The sequence below is a fragment of the Xenopus tropicalis genome, chromosome 3, assembly GCF_000004195.4.
Source record: "Xenopus tropicalis strain Nigerian chromosome 3, UCB_Xtro_10.0, whole genome shotgun sequence".
NCBI classification, from domain to species: domain Eukaryota; kingdom Metazoa; phylum Chordata; class Amphibia; order Anura; family Pipidae; genus Xenopus; species Xenopus tropicalis.
This window is the reverse complement of record NC_030679.2, coordinates 69988294-70006616: the sequence shown is the minus strand read 5'-3', so window position 1 is coordinate 70006616 and position 18323 is coordinate 69988294. Positions and strand designations below refer to the sequence as shown.

Here is an 18323-nt window from a genome sequence, read left to right as displayed (position 1 = left end):
CAGCGAATTAGTTTTACACAGCATAATAAATACGCCCCTTAGTCTTTGCATTGTGTGTCTGTGTGTGCCACACTAAGCATGGACAACAGAAAGAGGAGAAGAGAACTGTCTGAGGACTTGAGAACCTAACTTGTGGAAAAATATCAACAATCTCAAGGTTACAAGTCCATCTCCAGAGATCTAGATTTGCCATGGCTGTATTGCATGCCCCACCTTTTATTTTCCATTCAGCACTTCTTAGATGTCACTGCACTCCTTATGTTCCCCCCCTCCTCACAGTCTGTAATCATGTAGCCTGTGCATGGGCATTAGATCTTGAAAGATCATTTGCAAAGTTGTTAGGAACAGGACATGGTATAACATACTAAAAAAGAATTTAAAGGTGAACCACCCTTTTAATAACAGTGTCCACAAAATGGCAACTGCCTGCTTGCTGTGACTGTGAATTCCAAGACTGAAAGAAACACATTTGAAATTATCAGTTTAAAGTTGAGTGCTAAAGCTCTAATGGTTGTCACCAAGCTTTGCCAGAAACAGATCTGCACAATGTATTTACCTGCTAGCTTAACTAGCAGAAACATATTTCACTGGAGTGGTTGGAAAGTTAAATAGCAGCACTGGAGACAGAAGACATTTGAGGGTAAATAATACATCCTTTCGTACAAAATAGATGCCATTTAGGTCACAAATTATATTTCCGTGTAATGATTTTTATGTTAAATTAATTCTGTTCTCTTGAGCTCTTCCTTGTATAAAAGATAGAGAGGACACAATTACTTATTAAATGATTAATGCCATCACCACTCAAGGTGGCTACTGACACACTGTTGCTACAGTAACAGAGACTTCTTTACCCATGTTTTTCTTGTGGTGTTTATAAAGGTACCAATGCACACAACTTAAAGGGATCATCTGTAATTTATTTCTGGCTATTCAGCACAGGATAGTTTCAGTTTGGCTCAGTCATATTGGGAAAAGAAGCAACCTGCACGGAGTGACTTGTGCATGTAATATGTGGAAACATACATTCTGATATTGCTTAGTGTGCAGATCTACGTCATACATATCTTTTATAGACTTATTTCTCAATTTTCGAGTAAACTCGCATATCGAATGGTCGCTTATTTATTAATAAGGAAAACTCATTTAAATAAAAAACTCAAATATCTAATATTTTTCAGGTTTACAAGCTCTAAAAACTCAAAAAAAATGAATTTGAGAATATGGATTGACTTATATAAACTATAAAAAATGTGCATAAAAATGTGCAAACTTTTAGATGCCGAATTTTTGCTTCGGAATTTTCAGGTTTTTTCGCACCAGACAAATGCAAGACATTCCAGTTTTCAAACCATAAATCAAATTCGAATTGAGAAAAAAAATTAAACTCGACCATTGATAAATCACCCCCTAATATATGTTAAATTAGAGCTTAAAGGAGAAGGAAGAATAATGACTGGGGGGTGCCAGATGTTGTGGGGGACCCTTTTGGTGATTCCTTCCATTTCCCTTGTGCTGCTATTGTACTTCTATAATATTTCAGATAACTAACCCTAATCTATGTCATCTTAAACTCAAGTTTTTTTTAAAATTCTGTTATTAATCTAACCTTCGATATCTAAAAAGAAGTTCACATTCAACGTCCAGTTAGCCATTTGTAATATTTCAGCTTTCTGCCTCCCCATGTCATTTTAAAAGTCCTTTAAACATAAAATAATTGTAGCAAATTTGCCTTGTTTGGACACGCTCTCTTATTTTAGACTCACCCCACTGTTAATATCCCAGCGGACAATTCCTCCACCTGATTAAAATTCACTAGGTTTCGATTTACAATTAGTGATAAGCAAATCTGTCCAGTTTCACAGAAAAATCAGTGAAACTGCTGAAAAGTTTAGGAAATGGCGAAAAATTTGCAAAATGCAGCTACTGCATGACTTTTTTGTCATGGCTTCAGGCTTCTGCCAATGAAGCCGATTCCAGGGTGTCTCTTATCTGAGCCGCCACAACACTGCAAACTATCATGTACAGGTGTAAATGGATCCAGAGGATCTCTGTTATATGCGAGTATGCTGAATAAAGCATGTTTATATAATTGTGGCTCTGCTGCAGGCACATGCACAGTTCCGGGGGAGGGGGGGCGGTGGCTACGCGATAGTTCATTGCCCCCACCGCGTATTGACAAGCGGCAGGGGCAATGAAAAAGGAGCTAGGGGTAGGCAGGAGAGGTTCCTGCCTGGCGCCCCCCCAGTGTTTGCGCCCTAGGCAGCTGCCTCTTCTGCCTACCCCTAGTTCCGGCCCTGCTCTGCTGTAGTGCAAATAAATGGCAGTGATTAGAAATGAGCCACATGGTAAATGCCCATGGCAGTTGGGGACACAACAATGTTACAATTGTCAGAATTACTTTAATGGTAGCAGTTGTGCAAGCTGCTGTATAACAGCACAAGCATTAGTCACAGACTGCCTCTGCTCCACTGCTGTGAGAGTAAGTGATAGTTGGTCTGTGTGTAGAGGAAGAACAGGGAAAAGGGCAGGCAATATATGGGGCGGTATGTGGTTTTATACTGATTTCATGCTGCTGACAGGCTGGATGTTTGACAGGTGCAAACTGTCCTTCTCTTCAACCTCTTTCCAGCTTTCAAATGCGGGTTACCATCAGCCAAAAAAAAAAAAACGCTTACAGGTATGGGATCCCTTATCCGAAAACCCTTTATCCAAAAAACGTTCCTAATTACGGAAAGGTCGTCTCCCATAGGCTCTATTATAAGCAAATAATTTTAATTTTATAAAATGATTTCCCTTTTCTCTGTAATAATAAAACTGAAGCTTGTACTTAATCCAAACTAAGATATAAGTAATCCTTATTGGAGGCAAAACAAGCCTATTAGGTTTATTCAATATTTAAGTGATTTTTAGAAGATTTAAGTTATGGAGATCCAAATTCCCTTATCCGGAAATCCCCAGGTCCTGAGCATTCTGGATAACAGATTCCATACCTGTACTCTGTTAGGTTATGATGTTCTTATTGTTAACCTTTTATTACTTATATTTCTATTTAGGCCAGTGACCAGTAAATTCTGCCTGTTGATTGGTTGCTATAGGTTACTGCGCCTGGACAAACATATTTTTTTTTGTGCCTTTTATTACATAATCCCTTAAAATTCCAAACTAGAGAGCTACTGAACAAAATGCTTAATATTAAAAAAAGGGCAATTGCAAATATGTCAAGATATCACTGTCTACTTTATGCTAAAAGCTTGAAATAATCTGGCCTCTTGTATTGCACCATTTTTGGCATTTCTTTCTTATCCTTATCAGCTGAAGTGAGGGAATGGACAGTCTAGGGTAACACATTGCTTTCTCATTTATTGGTAGGAGCAGCAATAGAGAAGCAATATTTGCTTGTTTGCATTAAAGTGGACCTGTTACCCAGACATAAAAAGCTGTATAATAAAAGTCCTTTTCAAATTAAACATGAAACCCAAAATAATATTTTTATTACCACATCCATACCCATTATAAAAGCATTTTAAAATCCCAGCTGTCAATCATATAATGCCTGCCCCGCCTCTATGCCTTAGGCATAGAGGTGGGGCAGACAGTTACTTTCACTTTCAATTCACAACTTCTTAGATGTTGCTGCACTCCTCACATTCCCCCTCCCTCCTAACCATCTAATTGTTTAACCAGTGCATGGACATGGGCATCAGGTCCCCCCATACTGGCAAAAAAACAAGATTTTGGCGTGATGCAATGCCTGCTTTTATAACCGTGTCCACAAAATGGCCCCTGCCTGCTTGCTGTAATTGTGAATTCCAAGGCTGAAGAAAATAAGATTAAAATAATTTATATAGTGTAAGTAAAGTTTATTTTGCTTGCCAAACACAATAGAAAACAATTTGAAATTATTTATTAAGGTGACAGGTCCACTTTAACCCTTTAAGTGCCAAGGGACGTAGATTCTACGTCCTAGGTACCAAGGGACCAAAGTGCCATGGGACGTAGAATCTACGTCCAATGGCACTGTCGGGTTTACAAGCGCTGCGCTCGCTTTTAAAGCAGCGCAGCGCTTGTAAACCCCTCAGATCCCCCTAGGCAACGAGCAAAGCAGCACATACTCACCGATCCGGGTCCCCCAGCCGCACCGATCGTCGCTCCAGCCAATGACAGCAGTGGACACGCATTGATGACGTGTCCACTGCTGTCCCTTTAAAAGTCGCCGCCTACTGTCGGCTCCCTCACTCCTGCTGCGCACGTTGGACCAGATGGAGCTCCCCTGCTGCCTGCCTGCTGGATTTATCGCCCCTGATCGCCTCTGATCGCCTGCCTGCCTTGGGTAAGCTGAACTACAACTCTCTACCACTGTTTATTTTGCTTATTTCTGTCTCAACTGTCTAAAAAATTTTTTTTTTTTTTTCAATTTTTTTCTTCTATCTTTGTCATTATTACACTTTTGTACACATACACACTTATTTACAACTTTCCCAAGCACACACAGACACTTACACACACACTTACACTTACACTTTTTTTTTTTTTCTTTCTTTCTTTTCTTTTCTTTCTTTCTTTGCTTTCTTTGGCAGTCTTTTTTTTTTTACTAAAACTTTATTTCTGATCTTGCTCTATAATTATCTGATTTATTTGGTTGCATTTTAGTGTTTTTTTGGCATTTTCATAATTGATTTCTGTTTTTGAATTATTCTATTGCACTGTAACTTTTTATTGCTATTGGGTGCTGAATTTGCAGTGACGTTGGTGGATCCAGGGCTCTGACCACCGATTTCATTGCAATTATTGTTCTTCTGTTGGTTTAGGTGGTTTTATTGGATTTTACTGATTTTATGGTGTTTTATCTTTGCATTGTTCTTTGTGTGTTTAGTGCCCCCAAAAAGGTTGCTTTTGCAGTGACATTGGTGGATCCAGGGCTCTTACCGATTTCATTGCAACTATTGTTCTTTGATTGCTTTTAGTGGGTTTTATTCCATTTTAACTTCATTTGATTTCAGTTGTTCTAGAAAGGTCCAGAGGTGCTAAGATTGTTCTGGTAGTTTCTATTGCCAAGGGTTAGGCTGATGCCACACATGGCGTAGGGCTGATTTTTTCAGCAAGTGGAAAAACGCTTGCCGAAAATTCAGCCCTACGCTTGCTACTTGTGCCTGCACCCGAATGAATGGGATACGCTCGGGTGCAGGCACATGTAGCCGATATACGCATGAAAACGCGAGACTTTGCATTCTCACGCGTTTTCATGCGTATATCGGCTACATGTGCCTGCACCCGAGCGTATTCCATTCATTCGGGTGCAGGCAAAAAAAAAGGGGTGCATAGAGTGCAGCCCCAATATTATGCATTTTCAGGTTTGGTGGCCATGTACTTATGCGCAACCAGACATAGGTATCGTTTTATTCAGGGGAACTTGCAGATTGATGGTTAGTAAGTTTTTGGTAGTTGCCGTGGAGATTTTGGGGAGAAATCTAGGTTTTTTTATCTGGTTTTTCCTTGATTTCTGACCAAAATCTAGGGTTGTATCTGGTTTTTCCTTGATTTCTGACCAAAGCGCTGACTTCTGCAAGGGACTGCGGCCACAATTTTCCATGTAGAAAGAGAAGAGTGGTGTCTCTGAATAGCTGAAGGTGTGCACTTTTCGTAAATATATAGATTGTGGGGGTTATCTCACAGGTAGGGGGGGTTAACACTGAAAAACTGCAGGTAGTGCACATAGAGCGCAGCCCCCAAAATTTCAACTGAAATTGCCCTTATGCATTGCCCCTGTTTTGGGGCATTTGGTGGCCACGTCTTTATGTGTACCCATACATATGGGGTATCGTTTTATTCAGGGGAACTTGCAGATTGAGGTTTAGTAAGTTTTTGGTAGTTGCCATGGAGATTTTGGGGAGAAATCTAGGTTTGTATCTGGTTTTTCCTTGATTTCTGACCAAAGCGCTGACTTCTGCAAGGGACTGCGGCCACAATTTTCCATGTAGAAAGAGGAGAGTGGCGTCTCTGAATAGCTGAAGGTGTGCACTTTTCAGAAATATATAGTTTGCGGGGGTTATTTCACAGGTATGGGGGTGTTTAGACTAAATAACTGCAGGTAGAGCACATAGAGCACAGCCCCCCCTTATGCATTGCCCCTGTTTGGGGGCATTTGGTGGCCACGTCTTTATGTGTACCCATACATATGGGGTATCGTTTTATTCAGGGGAACTTGCAGATTGAGGTTTAGTAAGTTTTTGGTAGTTGCCATGGAGATTTTGGGGAGAAATCTAGGTTTTTATCTGGTTTTTCCTTTATTTCTGACCAAAATCTAGGGTTGTATCTGGTTTTTCCTTGATTTCTGACCAAAGCGCTGACTTCTGCAAGGGACTGCGGCCACAATTTTCCATGTAGAAAGAGAAGAGTGGTGTCTCTGAATAGCTGAAGGTGTGCACTTTTCGTAAATATATAGATTGTGGGGGTTATCTCACAGGTAGGGGTGGTTAACACTGAAAAACTGCAGGTAGTGCACATAGAGCGCAGCCCCCAAAATTTCAACTGAAATTGCCCTTATGCATTGCCCCTGTTTTGGGGCATTTGGTGGCCACGTCTTTACGTGCACCCATACATATGGGGTATCGTTTTATTCAGGGGAACTTGCAAATTGAGGTTTAGTAAGTTTTTGGTAGTTGCCATGGAGATTTTGGGGAGAAATCTAGGTTTTTTTATCTGGTTTTTCCTTGATTTCTGACCAAAGCGCTGACTTCTGCAAGGGACTGCGGCCACAATTTTTCATGTAGAAAGAGGAGAGTGGCGTCTCTGAATAGCTGAAGGTGTGCACTTTTCAAAAATATATAGTTTGCGGGGGTTATTTCACAGGTATGGGGGTGTTTAGACTAAATAACTGCAGATAGAGCACAGCCCCCCCTTATGCATTGCCCCTGTTTGGGGGCATTTGGTGGCCACGTCTTTATGTGTACCCATACATATGGGGTATCGTTTTATTCAGGGGAACTTGCAGATTGAGGTTTAGTAAGTTTTTGGTAGTTGCCATGGAGATTTTGGGGAGAAATCTAGGTTTGTATCTGGTTTTCCTTGATTTCTGACCAAAGCGCTGACTTCTGCAAGGCACTGCGGCCACAATTTTCCATGTAGAAAGAGGAGAGTGGCGTCTCTGAATAGCTGAAGGTGTGCACTTTTCAGAAATATATAGTTTGCGGGGGTTATTTCACAGGTATGGGGGTGTTTAGACTAAATAACTGCAGATAGAGCACAGCCCCCCCTTATGCATTGCCCCTGTTTGGGGGCATTTGGTGGCCACGTCTTTATGTGTACCCATACATATGGGGTATCGTTTTATTCAGGGGAACTTGCAGATTGAGGTTTAGTAAGTTTTTGGTAGTTGCCATGGAGATTTTGGGGAGAAATCTAGGTTTTTATCTGGTTTTTCCTTGATTTCTGACCAAAATCTAGGGTTGTATCTGGTTTTTCCTTGATTTCTGACCAAAGCGCTGACTTCTGCAAGGCACTGCGGCCACAATTTTCCATGTAGAAAGAGGAGAGTGGCGTCTCTGAATAGCTGAAGGTGTGCACTTTTCAGAAATATATAGTTTGCGGGGGTTATTTCACAGGTATGGGGGTGTTTAGACTAAATAACTGCAGATAGAGCACAGCCCCCCCTTATGCATTGCCCCTGTTTGGGGGCATTTGGTGGCCACGTCTTTATGTGTACCCATACATATGGGGTATCGTTTTATTCAGGGGAACTTGCAGATTGAGGTTTAGTAAGTTTTTGGTAGTTGCCATGGAGATTTTGGGGAGAAATCTAGGTTTTTATCTGGTTTTTCCTTGATTTCTGACCAAAGCGCTGACTTCTGCAAGGGACTGCGGCCACAATTTTCCATGTAGAAAGAGAAGAGTGGTGTCTCTGAATAGCTGAAGGTGTGCACTTTTCGGAAATATATAGATTGTGGGGGTTATCTCACAGGTAGGGGGGTTAACACTGAAAAACTGCAGGTAGTGCACATAGAGCGCAGCCCCCAAAATTTCAACTGAAATTGCCCTTATGCATTGCCCCTGTTTTGGGGCATTTGGTGGCCACGTCTTTATGTGCACCCATACATATGGGGTATCGTTTTATTCAGGGGAACTTGCAGATTGAGGTTTAGTAAGTTTTTGGTAGTTGCCATGGAGATTTTGGGGAGAAATCCTAGGTTTTTATCTGGTTTTTCCTTGATTTCTGACCAAAATCTAGGGTTGTATCTGGTTTTTCCTTGATTTCTGACCAAAGCGCTGATTTCTGCAAGGGACTGCGGCCACAATTTTCCATGTAGAAAGAGAAGAATGGTGTCTCTGAATAGCTGAAGGTGTGCACTTTTCGTAAATATATAGATTGTGGGGGTTATCTCACAGGTAGGGGGGGTTATCACTGAAAAACTGCAGGTAGTGCACATAGAGCGCAGCCTCTAAAATTTCAACTGAAATTGCCCTTATGCATTGCCCCTGTTTTGGGGCATTTGGTGGCCACGTCTTTATGTGCACCCATACATATGGGGTATCGTTTTATTCAGGGGAACTTGCAGATTGATGGTTAGTAAGTTTTTGGTAGTTGCCATGGAGATTTTGGGGAGAAATCTAGGTTTGTATCTAGTTTTTCCTTGATTTCTGACCAAAGCGCTGACTTCTGCAAGGGACTGCGGCCACAATTTTCCATGTAGAAAGAGAAGAGTGGTGTCTCTGAATAGCTGAAGGTGTGCACTTTTCGGAAATATATAGATTGTGGGGGTTATCTCACAGGTAGGGGGGGTTATCAATGAAAAACTGCAGGTAGTGCACATAGAGCGCTGCCCCCAAAATTTCAACTGAAATTGCCCTTATGCATTGCCCCTTTTTTGGGGCATTTGGTGGCCACGTCTTTATGTGCACCCATACATATGGGGTATCGTTTTATTCAGGGGAACTTGCAGATCGATGTTTAGTAAGTTTTTGGAGTTGCCATGGAGATTTTGGGGAGAAATCTAGGTTTTTTATCTGGTTTTTCCTTGATTTCTGACCAAAGCGCTTACTTCTGCAAGGGACTGCGGCCACAATTTTCCATGTAGAAAGAGAAGAGTGGTGTCTCTGAATAGCTGAAGGTGTGCACTTTTCAGAAATATATAGTTTGTGGGGGTTATTTCACAGGTAGGGGGGGTTAACACTGAAAAACTGCAGGAAGTGCACATAGAGCGCAGCCCCCACATTTTTAGCTGTAATTGCCCTTGTGCATTGCCCCTGCTTTGGAGTGTTTGGTTCCCATGTCTTTATGTGCACCCATACATATGGGGCATCATTTTATTCAGGAGAAGTTTGTCTTTCAAATATGCCTTTGTTAAAAAATTTTTATGAGATTTTTTTTTGTCAAATCCACATTTGATCATGCGTCCAAGTTTACGTTTTAGAAAAAAAAAAAAATGTCATAAAAATTTCCAAATTTCACAATGCACTGACAAAAGGTATTTGGCTTTTGAGTGAAAACTACATTGCACCTAGAAACCTGAAGGTCTGTAGTTTCTAAAGATACCAAACATGAGGGGATATTTTAGATTTACATATAAGTTATGCTGCATTAACTGTTACAAGCGCTTTTCTGCTTTGTTCTGGTGTGATATTGTACTAAGTATTGCTTTAGTTTGGGGGTTACTTCTGGACAGGAACTGTGGGGTACCACCACATATTTGGTATCGTTGGAATTGGGAGTATCAGGGCTTTTACAAACAATAAAAAAAAGTGAGTAAAATTAACTTTTCTATGGAAAAAAACCTCAAAATATACAGAAATTTTTCATAATTTTATTTTTTTTTTACATATTTCACCCAAAATACACATCATATCTCCAGAAAAGTTATAAAATTTGGTATGTATGTCGAAGCCCAATTAGTGACGAAAAAAACGATATATAATTTCCCTAGTTTCGTGGAGGTTTTCCTACCAAAAAACATTGTTAAAGTGAATGAGTACAAAATGCTTAAAAAACGTCTGGCACTGGGGGGAACCGAAATGACGAATTCGGCTGGCACTTAAAGGGTTAAAGTCCTGGTAATGTGCAGCAAAGAGTTTCTGCACCAAACTTGGTCTGAAAACAGTCCTCTACACAATCTGTAATTAGCCTATATGTTGCTGACCTTTGAGCCTGCACATTTACAACTATACATGTAAAGGAAAGCCAGTTCTAACATTTTGTTAGGGAAACTTTTGTCACTGAACTAAAGCTCACATGCCATTCGGCATTTATCTTTCCCTGTGAGAGTATGATTTACTGTAATTCAACCCAAGTGAGTCCATACTATATTTTCATGTACATTTGATGATATAAGTTTGATGGTGAAAATAAGTCAATAACATGACATTTCCAGTCTCCAAGTAATTGAAACAAAAACATGAGCTGACAGATGTGACAGTGTGCTACTCACTTGTCATTGCCTGATCCTCTAGCAGGGCTGTCATAGACTGAAATGCCCAGGTACAGCTAAATGTGACAACCATATTAGCTTTGTTGTTATGATACACAATCCTTTCTGACAGCTTACTTGGACAATTATATTTACTCCTCTATAACCATGTTATACCTGCTAACATGGATAAACAACTAGTCATTTAATTTGTGTAAACCTTTTCGTACATTTGTACAGGCTTTTGAAAGTGACTCTGCATCTTTATGCTCAAAACCTGATGTCAAATTCATGCTAAATGTGACACTAGGGGGCAGATTTATCAAAATGTGAGCTTAGAGCTCAGTACATAAAAACTCACCCGTGTTCTATTCATTCCTATGGGATTTTTAGAAGGGTATTTATCAATGGGTGAAATTTAGAACTCACAATTTGATAAGTACGCTTCTAAAAATCCCATAGGAATGAATAGAACATGGGGAGTTTTTATGTATTAAGCTCTAAACTCACATTTTGATAAATCTGCCCCTAGGTAATGATACATAAAATGGTATCATTGGAATTGGTAATTCGAGCTGCGCTACTTTAGACAATTACATTGTTTTTGAATGTCTAGTTCTGAACTAAATGTATTAGGGATGCACCAAACCCAGTTTTTTGGGTTCGGCCGAACCCCAGAACTCACCCTGATGGATTCGGCCAAATACCGAATCTGAATTAGCATATGCTAATTAGGATCGCTATGGGTTAAAAATTGCTGCGCCCCTAACATTTGACCCTTTCGGAAGTTAATTAGCATATGCTAATTTATGCTAATTAGGATTAGGTTTTAGTTCAGCCAGGACCGTGGATTTGGCCAAATCCTGGATTCGGTGCATCCCTAAAATGTATTGATTTTCTATAAACTGTAGTATTGTAAAATGGTAGGGACATGATTTTATATGATTTTATACTTTTAGGTTGGGCAGACAATCTTGACTGATATCTTGTACCATGGATAGTGGTTGGTTTATTAGTTAGGCAAGTTAGAAAATTTGGTTAGGTTGGCTTTTGGGGGTGGGGGTGTGTGTGTGTGCTTATATAATGGTAATTCTGTGCCTTGAGTTTCAGGTGCACTTTAATGCAACCCATCTACCAACAGATTGTGATAATAGTTGAACGGGAACTGAAACCTAAAACAGAATGTCTAGAAATGCTGTATTTTATATACTGAATTTAATGTAATAACCCCAAGTCTAAGTAGCCCTGTAATTTAATATGTAATGGACATGTAATATTCCATGTCTTCATAATTGTCCAAATCCGCTCCCGATCTTTGGATCTTGTAAGGCCATCTTTAAAATTCCTGTTGCACTGCACATGCTCATTGTGCTCTGGTCTTCTGTTACGCTGTAAGCTTGGAGTCACCTAAAATAAAAATATTCAAAAAGTATTCAGTTGCATTGTCAAATCAGTTATTTCGTTCTTCAGCATATAACAACCTTTTTTTTTAGTTGTCTTGATTTTTATTGCATTGTCCGAATAAAGCCCTACACAGTGCTGGCAGGTTCCATTGGGTGCAGTGGAGCCTTTTTATGTATTCATGTTAATGATCCATCCCCAAAACTCCTGCCATTCCAGGTATTGTTATCTTTAAAGGACAAGTTGCAACATTGTTTAAAAAGTAACAACCAGGAGTTCAGCAAATACTGCTTTCAATAGCAATTACATTTACAAATAACTTTTAAAGCTCTACAATTTTTTTATGATTTCATATTGGAAAATTGTTTAGAATTGTTTTCTTTAATTATGCAAAAAATTATTTTTGGGGTTGACATGCCCTTTAAAATAAAAAGATGGAAGCATTATGCTGTGGTCTAAAACATTGCAAGAGAGCTAGTTCAGTCTGCTAAGCTAAACTAAAGCTTGGGTTACAGTTCATCTTTGCCCAAAGTAATTTAGTAACTGCTCAGGAACAAAAAAAAAGTGAATTCCAACACTTTCCTTGATCTCAACCCAATGAAGACTCTCTGGCACTATTTGAAAATTCATGTAAATCCAACTGACCTGAAGAACCTCAAGCAGTTCTGCCTGGAAAATGGCAACATTATTACAAAACTGTGTGTGAAGTTGTTAAACTTAGAGGTATATTTATCATGCTGTGTAAAAAGCAGTGCTGGATTTCATTATTGGGTGCCCATAGGTCGGCGCCCTTCTCTGCTCCCCTCCCACCTTTTTGGCCTCGCCACAAATCCGGGCCTGGTAAAAAGTGGAGTAAAACATTATTATTATTAACAGATGCTTTTTGGTTTTCTAACTGTTGAAATCTAATTGTTGATTGGTTGACCTGGGCAACATCACCGGTAATTCTTCACTTTTTACACAGCATGATAAATATACCCCATAGTGTGCCCTGGGACCCTTTCTTATACTAAACCCACTGCACCACATGCCACCAGCTTGCAACTTTATCACAGATTTTTAACTTGCATCCTGTATAAAAAAAAAAAGGAACTGGAGCATCACATGATTTGTCTTAGAACCATTTTTATCATCAGTCCAGTCACAGATGCTCCAACTAATCTGAATTATAAAGTACAAGCCCTTGAAATGCCCCCAGCCCAATGGAGCTTTACCCCTTGTAAGGGCATGAGAAAATAAACATGGTAAGAAAATAAAACAATGGGAAGGAGTGCCTAGTCACGGAGGATCAGTTTTCATAACCAAAAAAATTGGTCATTATTTATAAAAAGTGCCTCCCTGACTTACATTCATTTGTTATAGTACACTGTCCATATCTTTAAACTTCACCACTATGTTTCCCTGAATGACCTAATCAATATGGGAAATGTACTGTTTCTGCGCATGTGCTAAGAGAATCCATCCCCTTTGTCTGCAACATCACTCTCTCTTGTGTGCTGACCTTTATATGAATGAAAGTTTAGCTCACATCCTGCTTCTGATTTCAAGGCGCTCTCCTACCCATGCTCCGGTCTTGGTTTTTCTCAGACCTGGAAAGAGAAGTCAGCGGTTTCTTTTTTTTTTCAGTGCACTGCTGCATAGAAAGGGTCAGTGTGGTGCAATCTAGACAGCTTTTAAGACTGTATTAAGTAAAGGCTTCTATTTGAAAGCGATATGTTCCTTGTTCTTAAATAAAAAAGAAGTACTAGTACAGGTATGGGACCCGTTATGCAGAATGCTCGGGACCTGGGGTTTTCCGGATAAGGGGTCTTTCCGTAATTTGGATCTCTTACCTTAAGTCTACTAAGCAAATTATTTAAACAGTATTTAAACCCAATAGTATTGTATTGGCTCTAATAAGGATTAAATATATCTTAGTTGGGATCAAGTACAAGGTACTGTATTATGATTACAGAGAAAAAGGAAACCATTTTTTCAAATGTGAATTATTTTATTAAAATGGAGTCTATGGGAGATGGCCTTACCGTAATTTGTAACTTTCTGGATAATGGGTTTCCGGATAAGGGGTCAAACCTGTACCAATAACAAACACCAAAGAGGGGTATTACTAAAGCAGGTTGGGCTTTTTGTCACTGAAAACTCTGTAACAGGAAGTAGTGTGGAAGCAAAAGGCCGAACACTGTCCATTAATTGGCTGATGTGGCCTAGCATGTATGTGTGCCTTGGCTTGTTTGTGTGCACTGTGATTCCTATGATCCCAGAAGGCGGCCATAATTCGTAAAATTTTCTATTTAGGAGTACCCAATAGCACATACTACTAAAGAAGTATATTTTTATGAAAATTATTTATTTAGATGAAGCAGGGTTTTATATATGAGCTTTATATATTTATAGAAACCCCTCAAATGTAACCCTTTCCAAATGCCAATTAGCATATGCTAATTTATGAAAATTCGGATTCGGTTGAAAAAAAGGCTGGATTTTGCCCGAATCGCAAACCGAATCTGGGATTCGGTGCATCCATAGTAGTTTTCCTTTAAATTAAAAGTTGAAATGCATACATATTTACTCTTCTTTCAATGGAGGCAGGAACACAGTACAAGGGATCCATTTATACGTGGTAAACAATTTATTTAAAGCTGGTTAGAAATTTAAGCTGGGAATTGAAATGCATAAATTAAATTTACTCTTCTTTCAATTGAGGTGCTGAAGTTGTATTCTTTTTCCCACAGGCCAGATGGAATTGGAACGGTAACAATGGAAGAAAAAGATCGCTTTGAAGCTATTAAAGGACAACTTGCATCACTTTTACAGAACCAGATAAGCCATTTTAGGTAATAATATAAAAGTAATTTTTAGGTATGATATAAAGCATTTGCTGGCAAAGATTGGCTGTAAAGGTGCAATTAAAATTTTTAAAAATGACTTTTTTCATGAATGTAGTTACTTTTGTGTCAAATTGCAGTGCGCAAAAAATGCTCCAATCAGCGCAGACCTGCCACTTTCCCTACAAATACAGTCACTATTAACAGATTGCAGTGTTTCTGTAGTTCTATCAAAAAAAATATGCTATGTGAATCCAAGCAGTAATCTGTTAATGTGGGTGTAACTAGTTTTAGTTTCTGTGGTTGCTCCATCAGTAGGGAATAGCTATATTTCATTTTTTAAAATTTACATTTTACAAAAACACTAAGGGGCAGATTTATCAAAACACGAGTTTAAATCCCGAATGGGAGGAATTCGGATTGGAAACGAAAATTTCTGAAGATCGAAAATTTTACGAAAAAATCGTATTAGTCACGATAATATCGTATTGGCGATCCGAAAGTCACGGAATTTTCGTACTGAACCATTGTAAACAGCGGCAGAGCCTTTCCGAATTTTTCTCACGCCCGCGCGAAAAAATCAGCGAGAATACGCTCGGAGCGTTCGCATGGGTCTTGGTAAATCTCCCCCTAAGAAATAAACAAAGTGAGTAATAAGCATTATTTGCAGAGTACTATTTTAAAATAAGTTTTGTAAACGACCCCATTAAATGACTTATGCAGGAGTAGTCTCATGACACAATATTGTACAGTTACAGCAGCTTTAAAATCTATATGGAAAAAGCTATAAAGAGTAGCATTAACAAACTCTGCCTGCATCAGTCATTTAACCCTATTGGGGTTCAGGCCACCCACCAACCAGCATAGAGGTTTAGAGTTGCAGTGTCAAAAGCAGTATCAAACGACCAATGTATAAAAAGTAAAGACGAATTGAAATAATTTAGAATGCAAAACTGGTAAGGAGAGCAATTTAACAGTAATATTTTTTTTTTGGGGGGGTAGCCTTGTTTCAGTAAGCATGCCACAGAGTACTTAAATGTGACACCTGTTCCTCAGTCATACTAATGAGCTAGGGGAGAGACACTGCACATGCCTATATGCTTCTATACATTTTCCCAGGTGTTTCTTTTTAGTTTTTTTTTTTTTATTATTCTTTTAGTTTGTCAACATCAGGGAATCTTATCCCTCCTGTGTTTTATTATTGATATGAGGTTGCTTAACCTATTGTAAAACATCCTACTGAATTATTGTTGAATTGTCGAAAAAAAATAACAAATAGTAGAAAATTATTCCTAATGTAATTCACGAGGATGTCAGGAACCACAACTGTGAAGAGCAAAAGAATAAAAAGCACAAGGCTGTAGAATAATTTATTTTATAAGCAGGTGGCACATTTTGCTTATAATACCTGAATTCTGCATTTAATCATCCTGATTCTAAAACTAGCTGCATCAGTCAGAGAAAGATCATAAGGAATGTGAACCTACAATGACAGACAATGACATGGGGCTCATTTCCCAACATTGGCAACTTTTTCTCAGTGAATTTTCATGAATTTGATAGACACATTTAGAATATATTGAAATAAAGACATATTCAAGTCATTAAGTTTTTATGTATTTAATTAAAAACGCATAGCATTTTAATATATGACTTTAAATGCATTTAACATGCATTTTTAGCAGAAGCGTATTTAAATGCCTGTTTGCATTAGGGAGGCTGTTACTATGTATGAGAATCTTAACCAAAGATGCTTGCCATACTGGCGATAAATATATAATCATGTTCATTATTTATAACTATTAAACAGTATTAACAAAGGAGCTCAGCAAATGTTTCATTATAGAGGCTCATCATGGATTGCCCTACCAAAATACATTAACATGTATAGTGTTCATACATATTCATACATACATGTGGCGGTAAGGCTTAGACTTCATTAGTTTTTACCAACTAATATTAAAATGACTTTTTCAGTGGGGGACTTTGAATCAGTGGCTGGGTTTTGCAGATCAGAACTTTGAGCAGTGAAATACCTGTGTTGTATGTATGTTGTAAAGGAGTTCTATAATAAGTCTTTGGCATCATGTATTTTCTGTGCGCCATTTTCAGAAATCTTGGGAGGGGGTTTTCTAAACCTTTTCTCAACCAAAATAATTTGTAGTTCACACTACTTTTAAATAGTTCCCGTATTGACATTGTTCTGGGAGCAATTCATATTTTCAAGAGTAGTTTTTTAGTGTCAGTATCACTTTAAGTAATTTTATCTTTGTACAAATGTATATTATTTGAATTCCTCTGGTGAGAATGCTTAACAAATGCAACGCTAATGCACGGCCCTAGTGCTGTACCTCCATGCAAAATATTTTCTGGTTTTATCAATGGCAGTAAATTATTGCAGGTGTCTTCCTGTTACTCACATTTAACTAGCACTGCTTGTGTATATTTGTGTTCATCTAGCCATACCTAAAACCTACTAATATTACAAAATATATTCTGTCAGTCAGCTTGCTTCACTGATTACAATGGTTTTACTTTTTATATATTGTTAATTAAGGCCGTTGCTACCAACTGTATATCTAATCCTAAATGAGAGGTGCTTAAAATGTGCTCTTTTATTTACACTTCTCCTGGGCCTAATGACACTTTAGAAAATGCCCAGTGGGATGTCTTTATCCAATGTGTTCTGAGTAATCCTGAGATCTGTAACACACATTTATAGACTGAGTTAAGAGATGTAAACAATGGGCAGCAAAGTAGAAGTGTGTGTTACTTATTGATAAAGACCTATTACACCCTGTAGAATAAAAAAATACCAGCATTATTTAAGGGTTATTTAAATGTGGATTAGGTGCAGAGATTACAGATTAATCCTGATAATTAACAAATGAGCTAGTTAACTTTAGGTGTCCCTAAACACCAAGCAGCAGGATTACAGAAGAATGGAGTTATATGTAAACCAAAAGATGAGAGGGAGGATTTGTGTTGTATGTGTTTTATTTTTGTTTCTAGGAATGTTTGTAGAGTAACAAAGGTTTTATCTAAACTTGTTTAAGATGCATTTTTATCATTTGAATGTACTTGTATGATATAGATCTTATAGCAAACAGGCTACAAAAGAATTGCCACAGATGCAGAGGCTGCAATGTCATTGCATCGGGGCTGGGAGGCCAGAATCCTGGGACTTAATTCTGTCCGTGGAAATCAAATGTTTAGAGACCGGTGACGCCTGTGAAGTTTACTATTCTTAGCTTCTTTTTGCCTGTCCTTTGTCTATATGCTGCTAATATTGGACAACTGCTTGATTTTGTTTCTTATTTTGACTAATCTTGACCTCTGCCAGCCCAGACACATTTTTGGAGTACAGCAGTGCTGTCCAACTGGCGGCCCGCGACCCCCCTCTGTGTGGCCCCCACCTGTCTGGCTGCTTTGATGGCTTACCTTTGTGTAAACTTTAAATAGTATCAGTACTGAGATTAATTGCCCCCCCCTGCATTGTTCTCACCTCAGATTTAGGCTGCAAACCCCCTGTATTGTTTAAAAATGTAATCCCCTGTGTTGTTCACACCTTTTAATCCCTGCATTGTTTACCCTCTGCAGTGTCCACACCTCCGGCTCAGGCTGTAATCACTCACATTGTTCACCTGTTCACACCTCAGACATTGTATGTACTGCCTGGCCTATGCTGTCTGTGTGT

The 18323-nt window shown here is 38.8% G+C and overlaps 1 protein-coding gene across 8 annotated transcripts in view; it reads left to right on the top strand.

The window, feature by feature from the left end:
* cadps2 (Ca++-dependent secretion activator 2) overlaps positions 1 to 18323 on the top strand; it is a 184501-nt gene that overhangs the window by 84732 nt on the left and 81446 nt on the right. For all 8 annotated transcript variants that reach the window (XM_018092294.2, XM_031898988.1, XM_031898987.1 and 5 more), the window contains exon 14: positions 14534 to 14635. In XM_018092294.2, coding sequence (XP_017947783.1) covers positions 14534 to 14635 — 102 coding nt within the window. The remainder of the gene's footprint in view (positions 1 to 14533; positions 14636 to 18323) is intronic.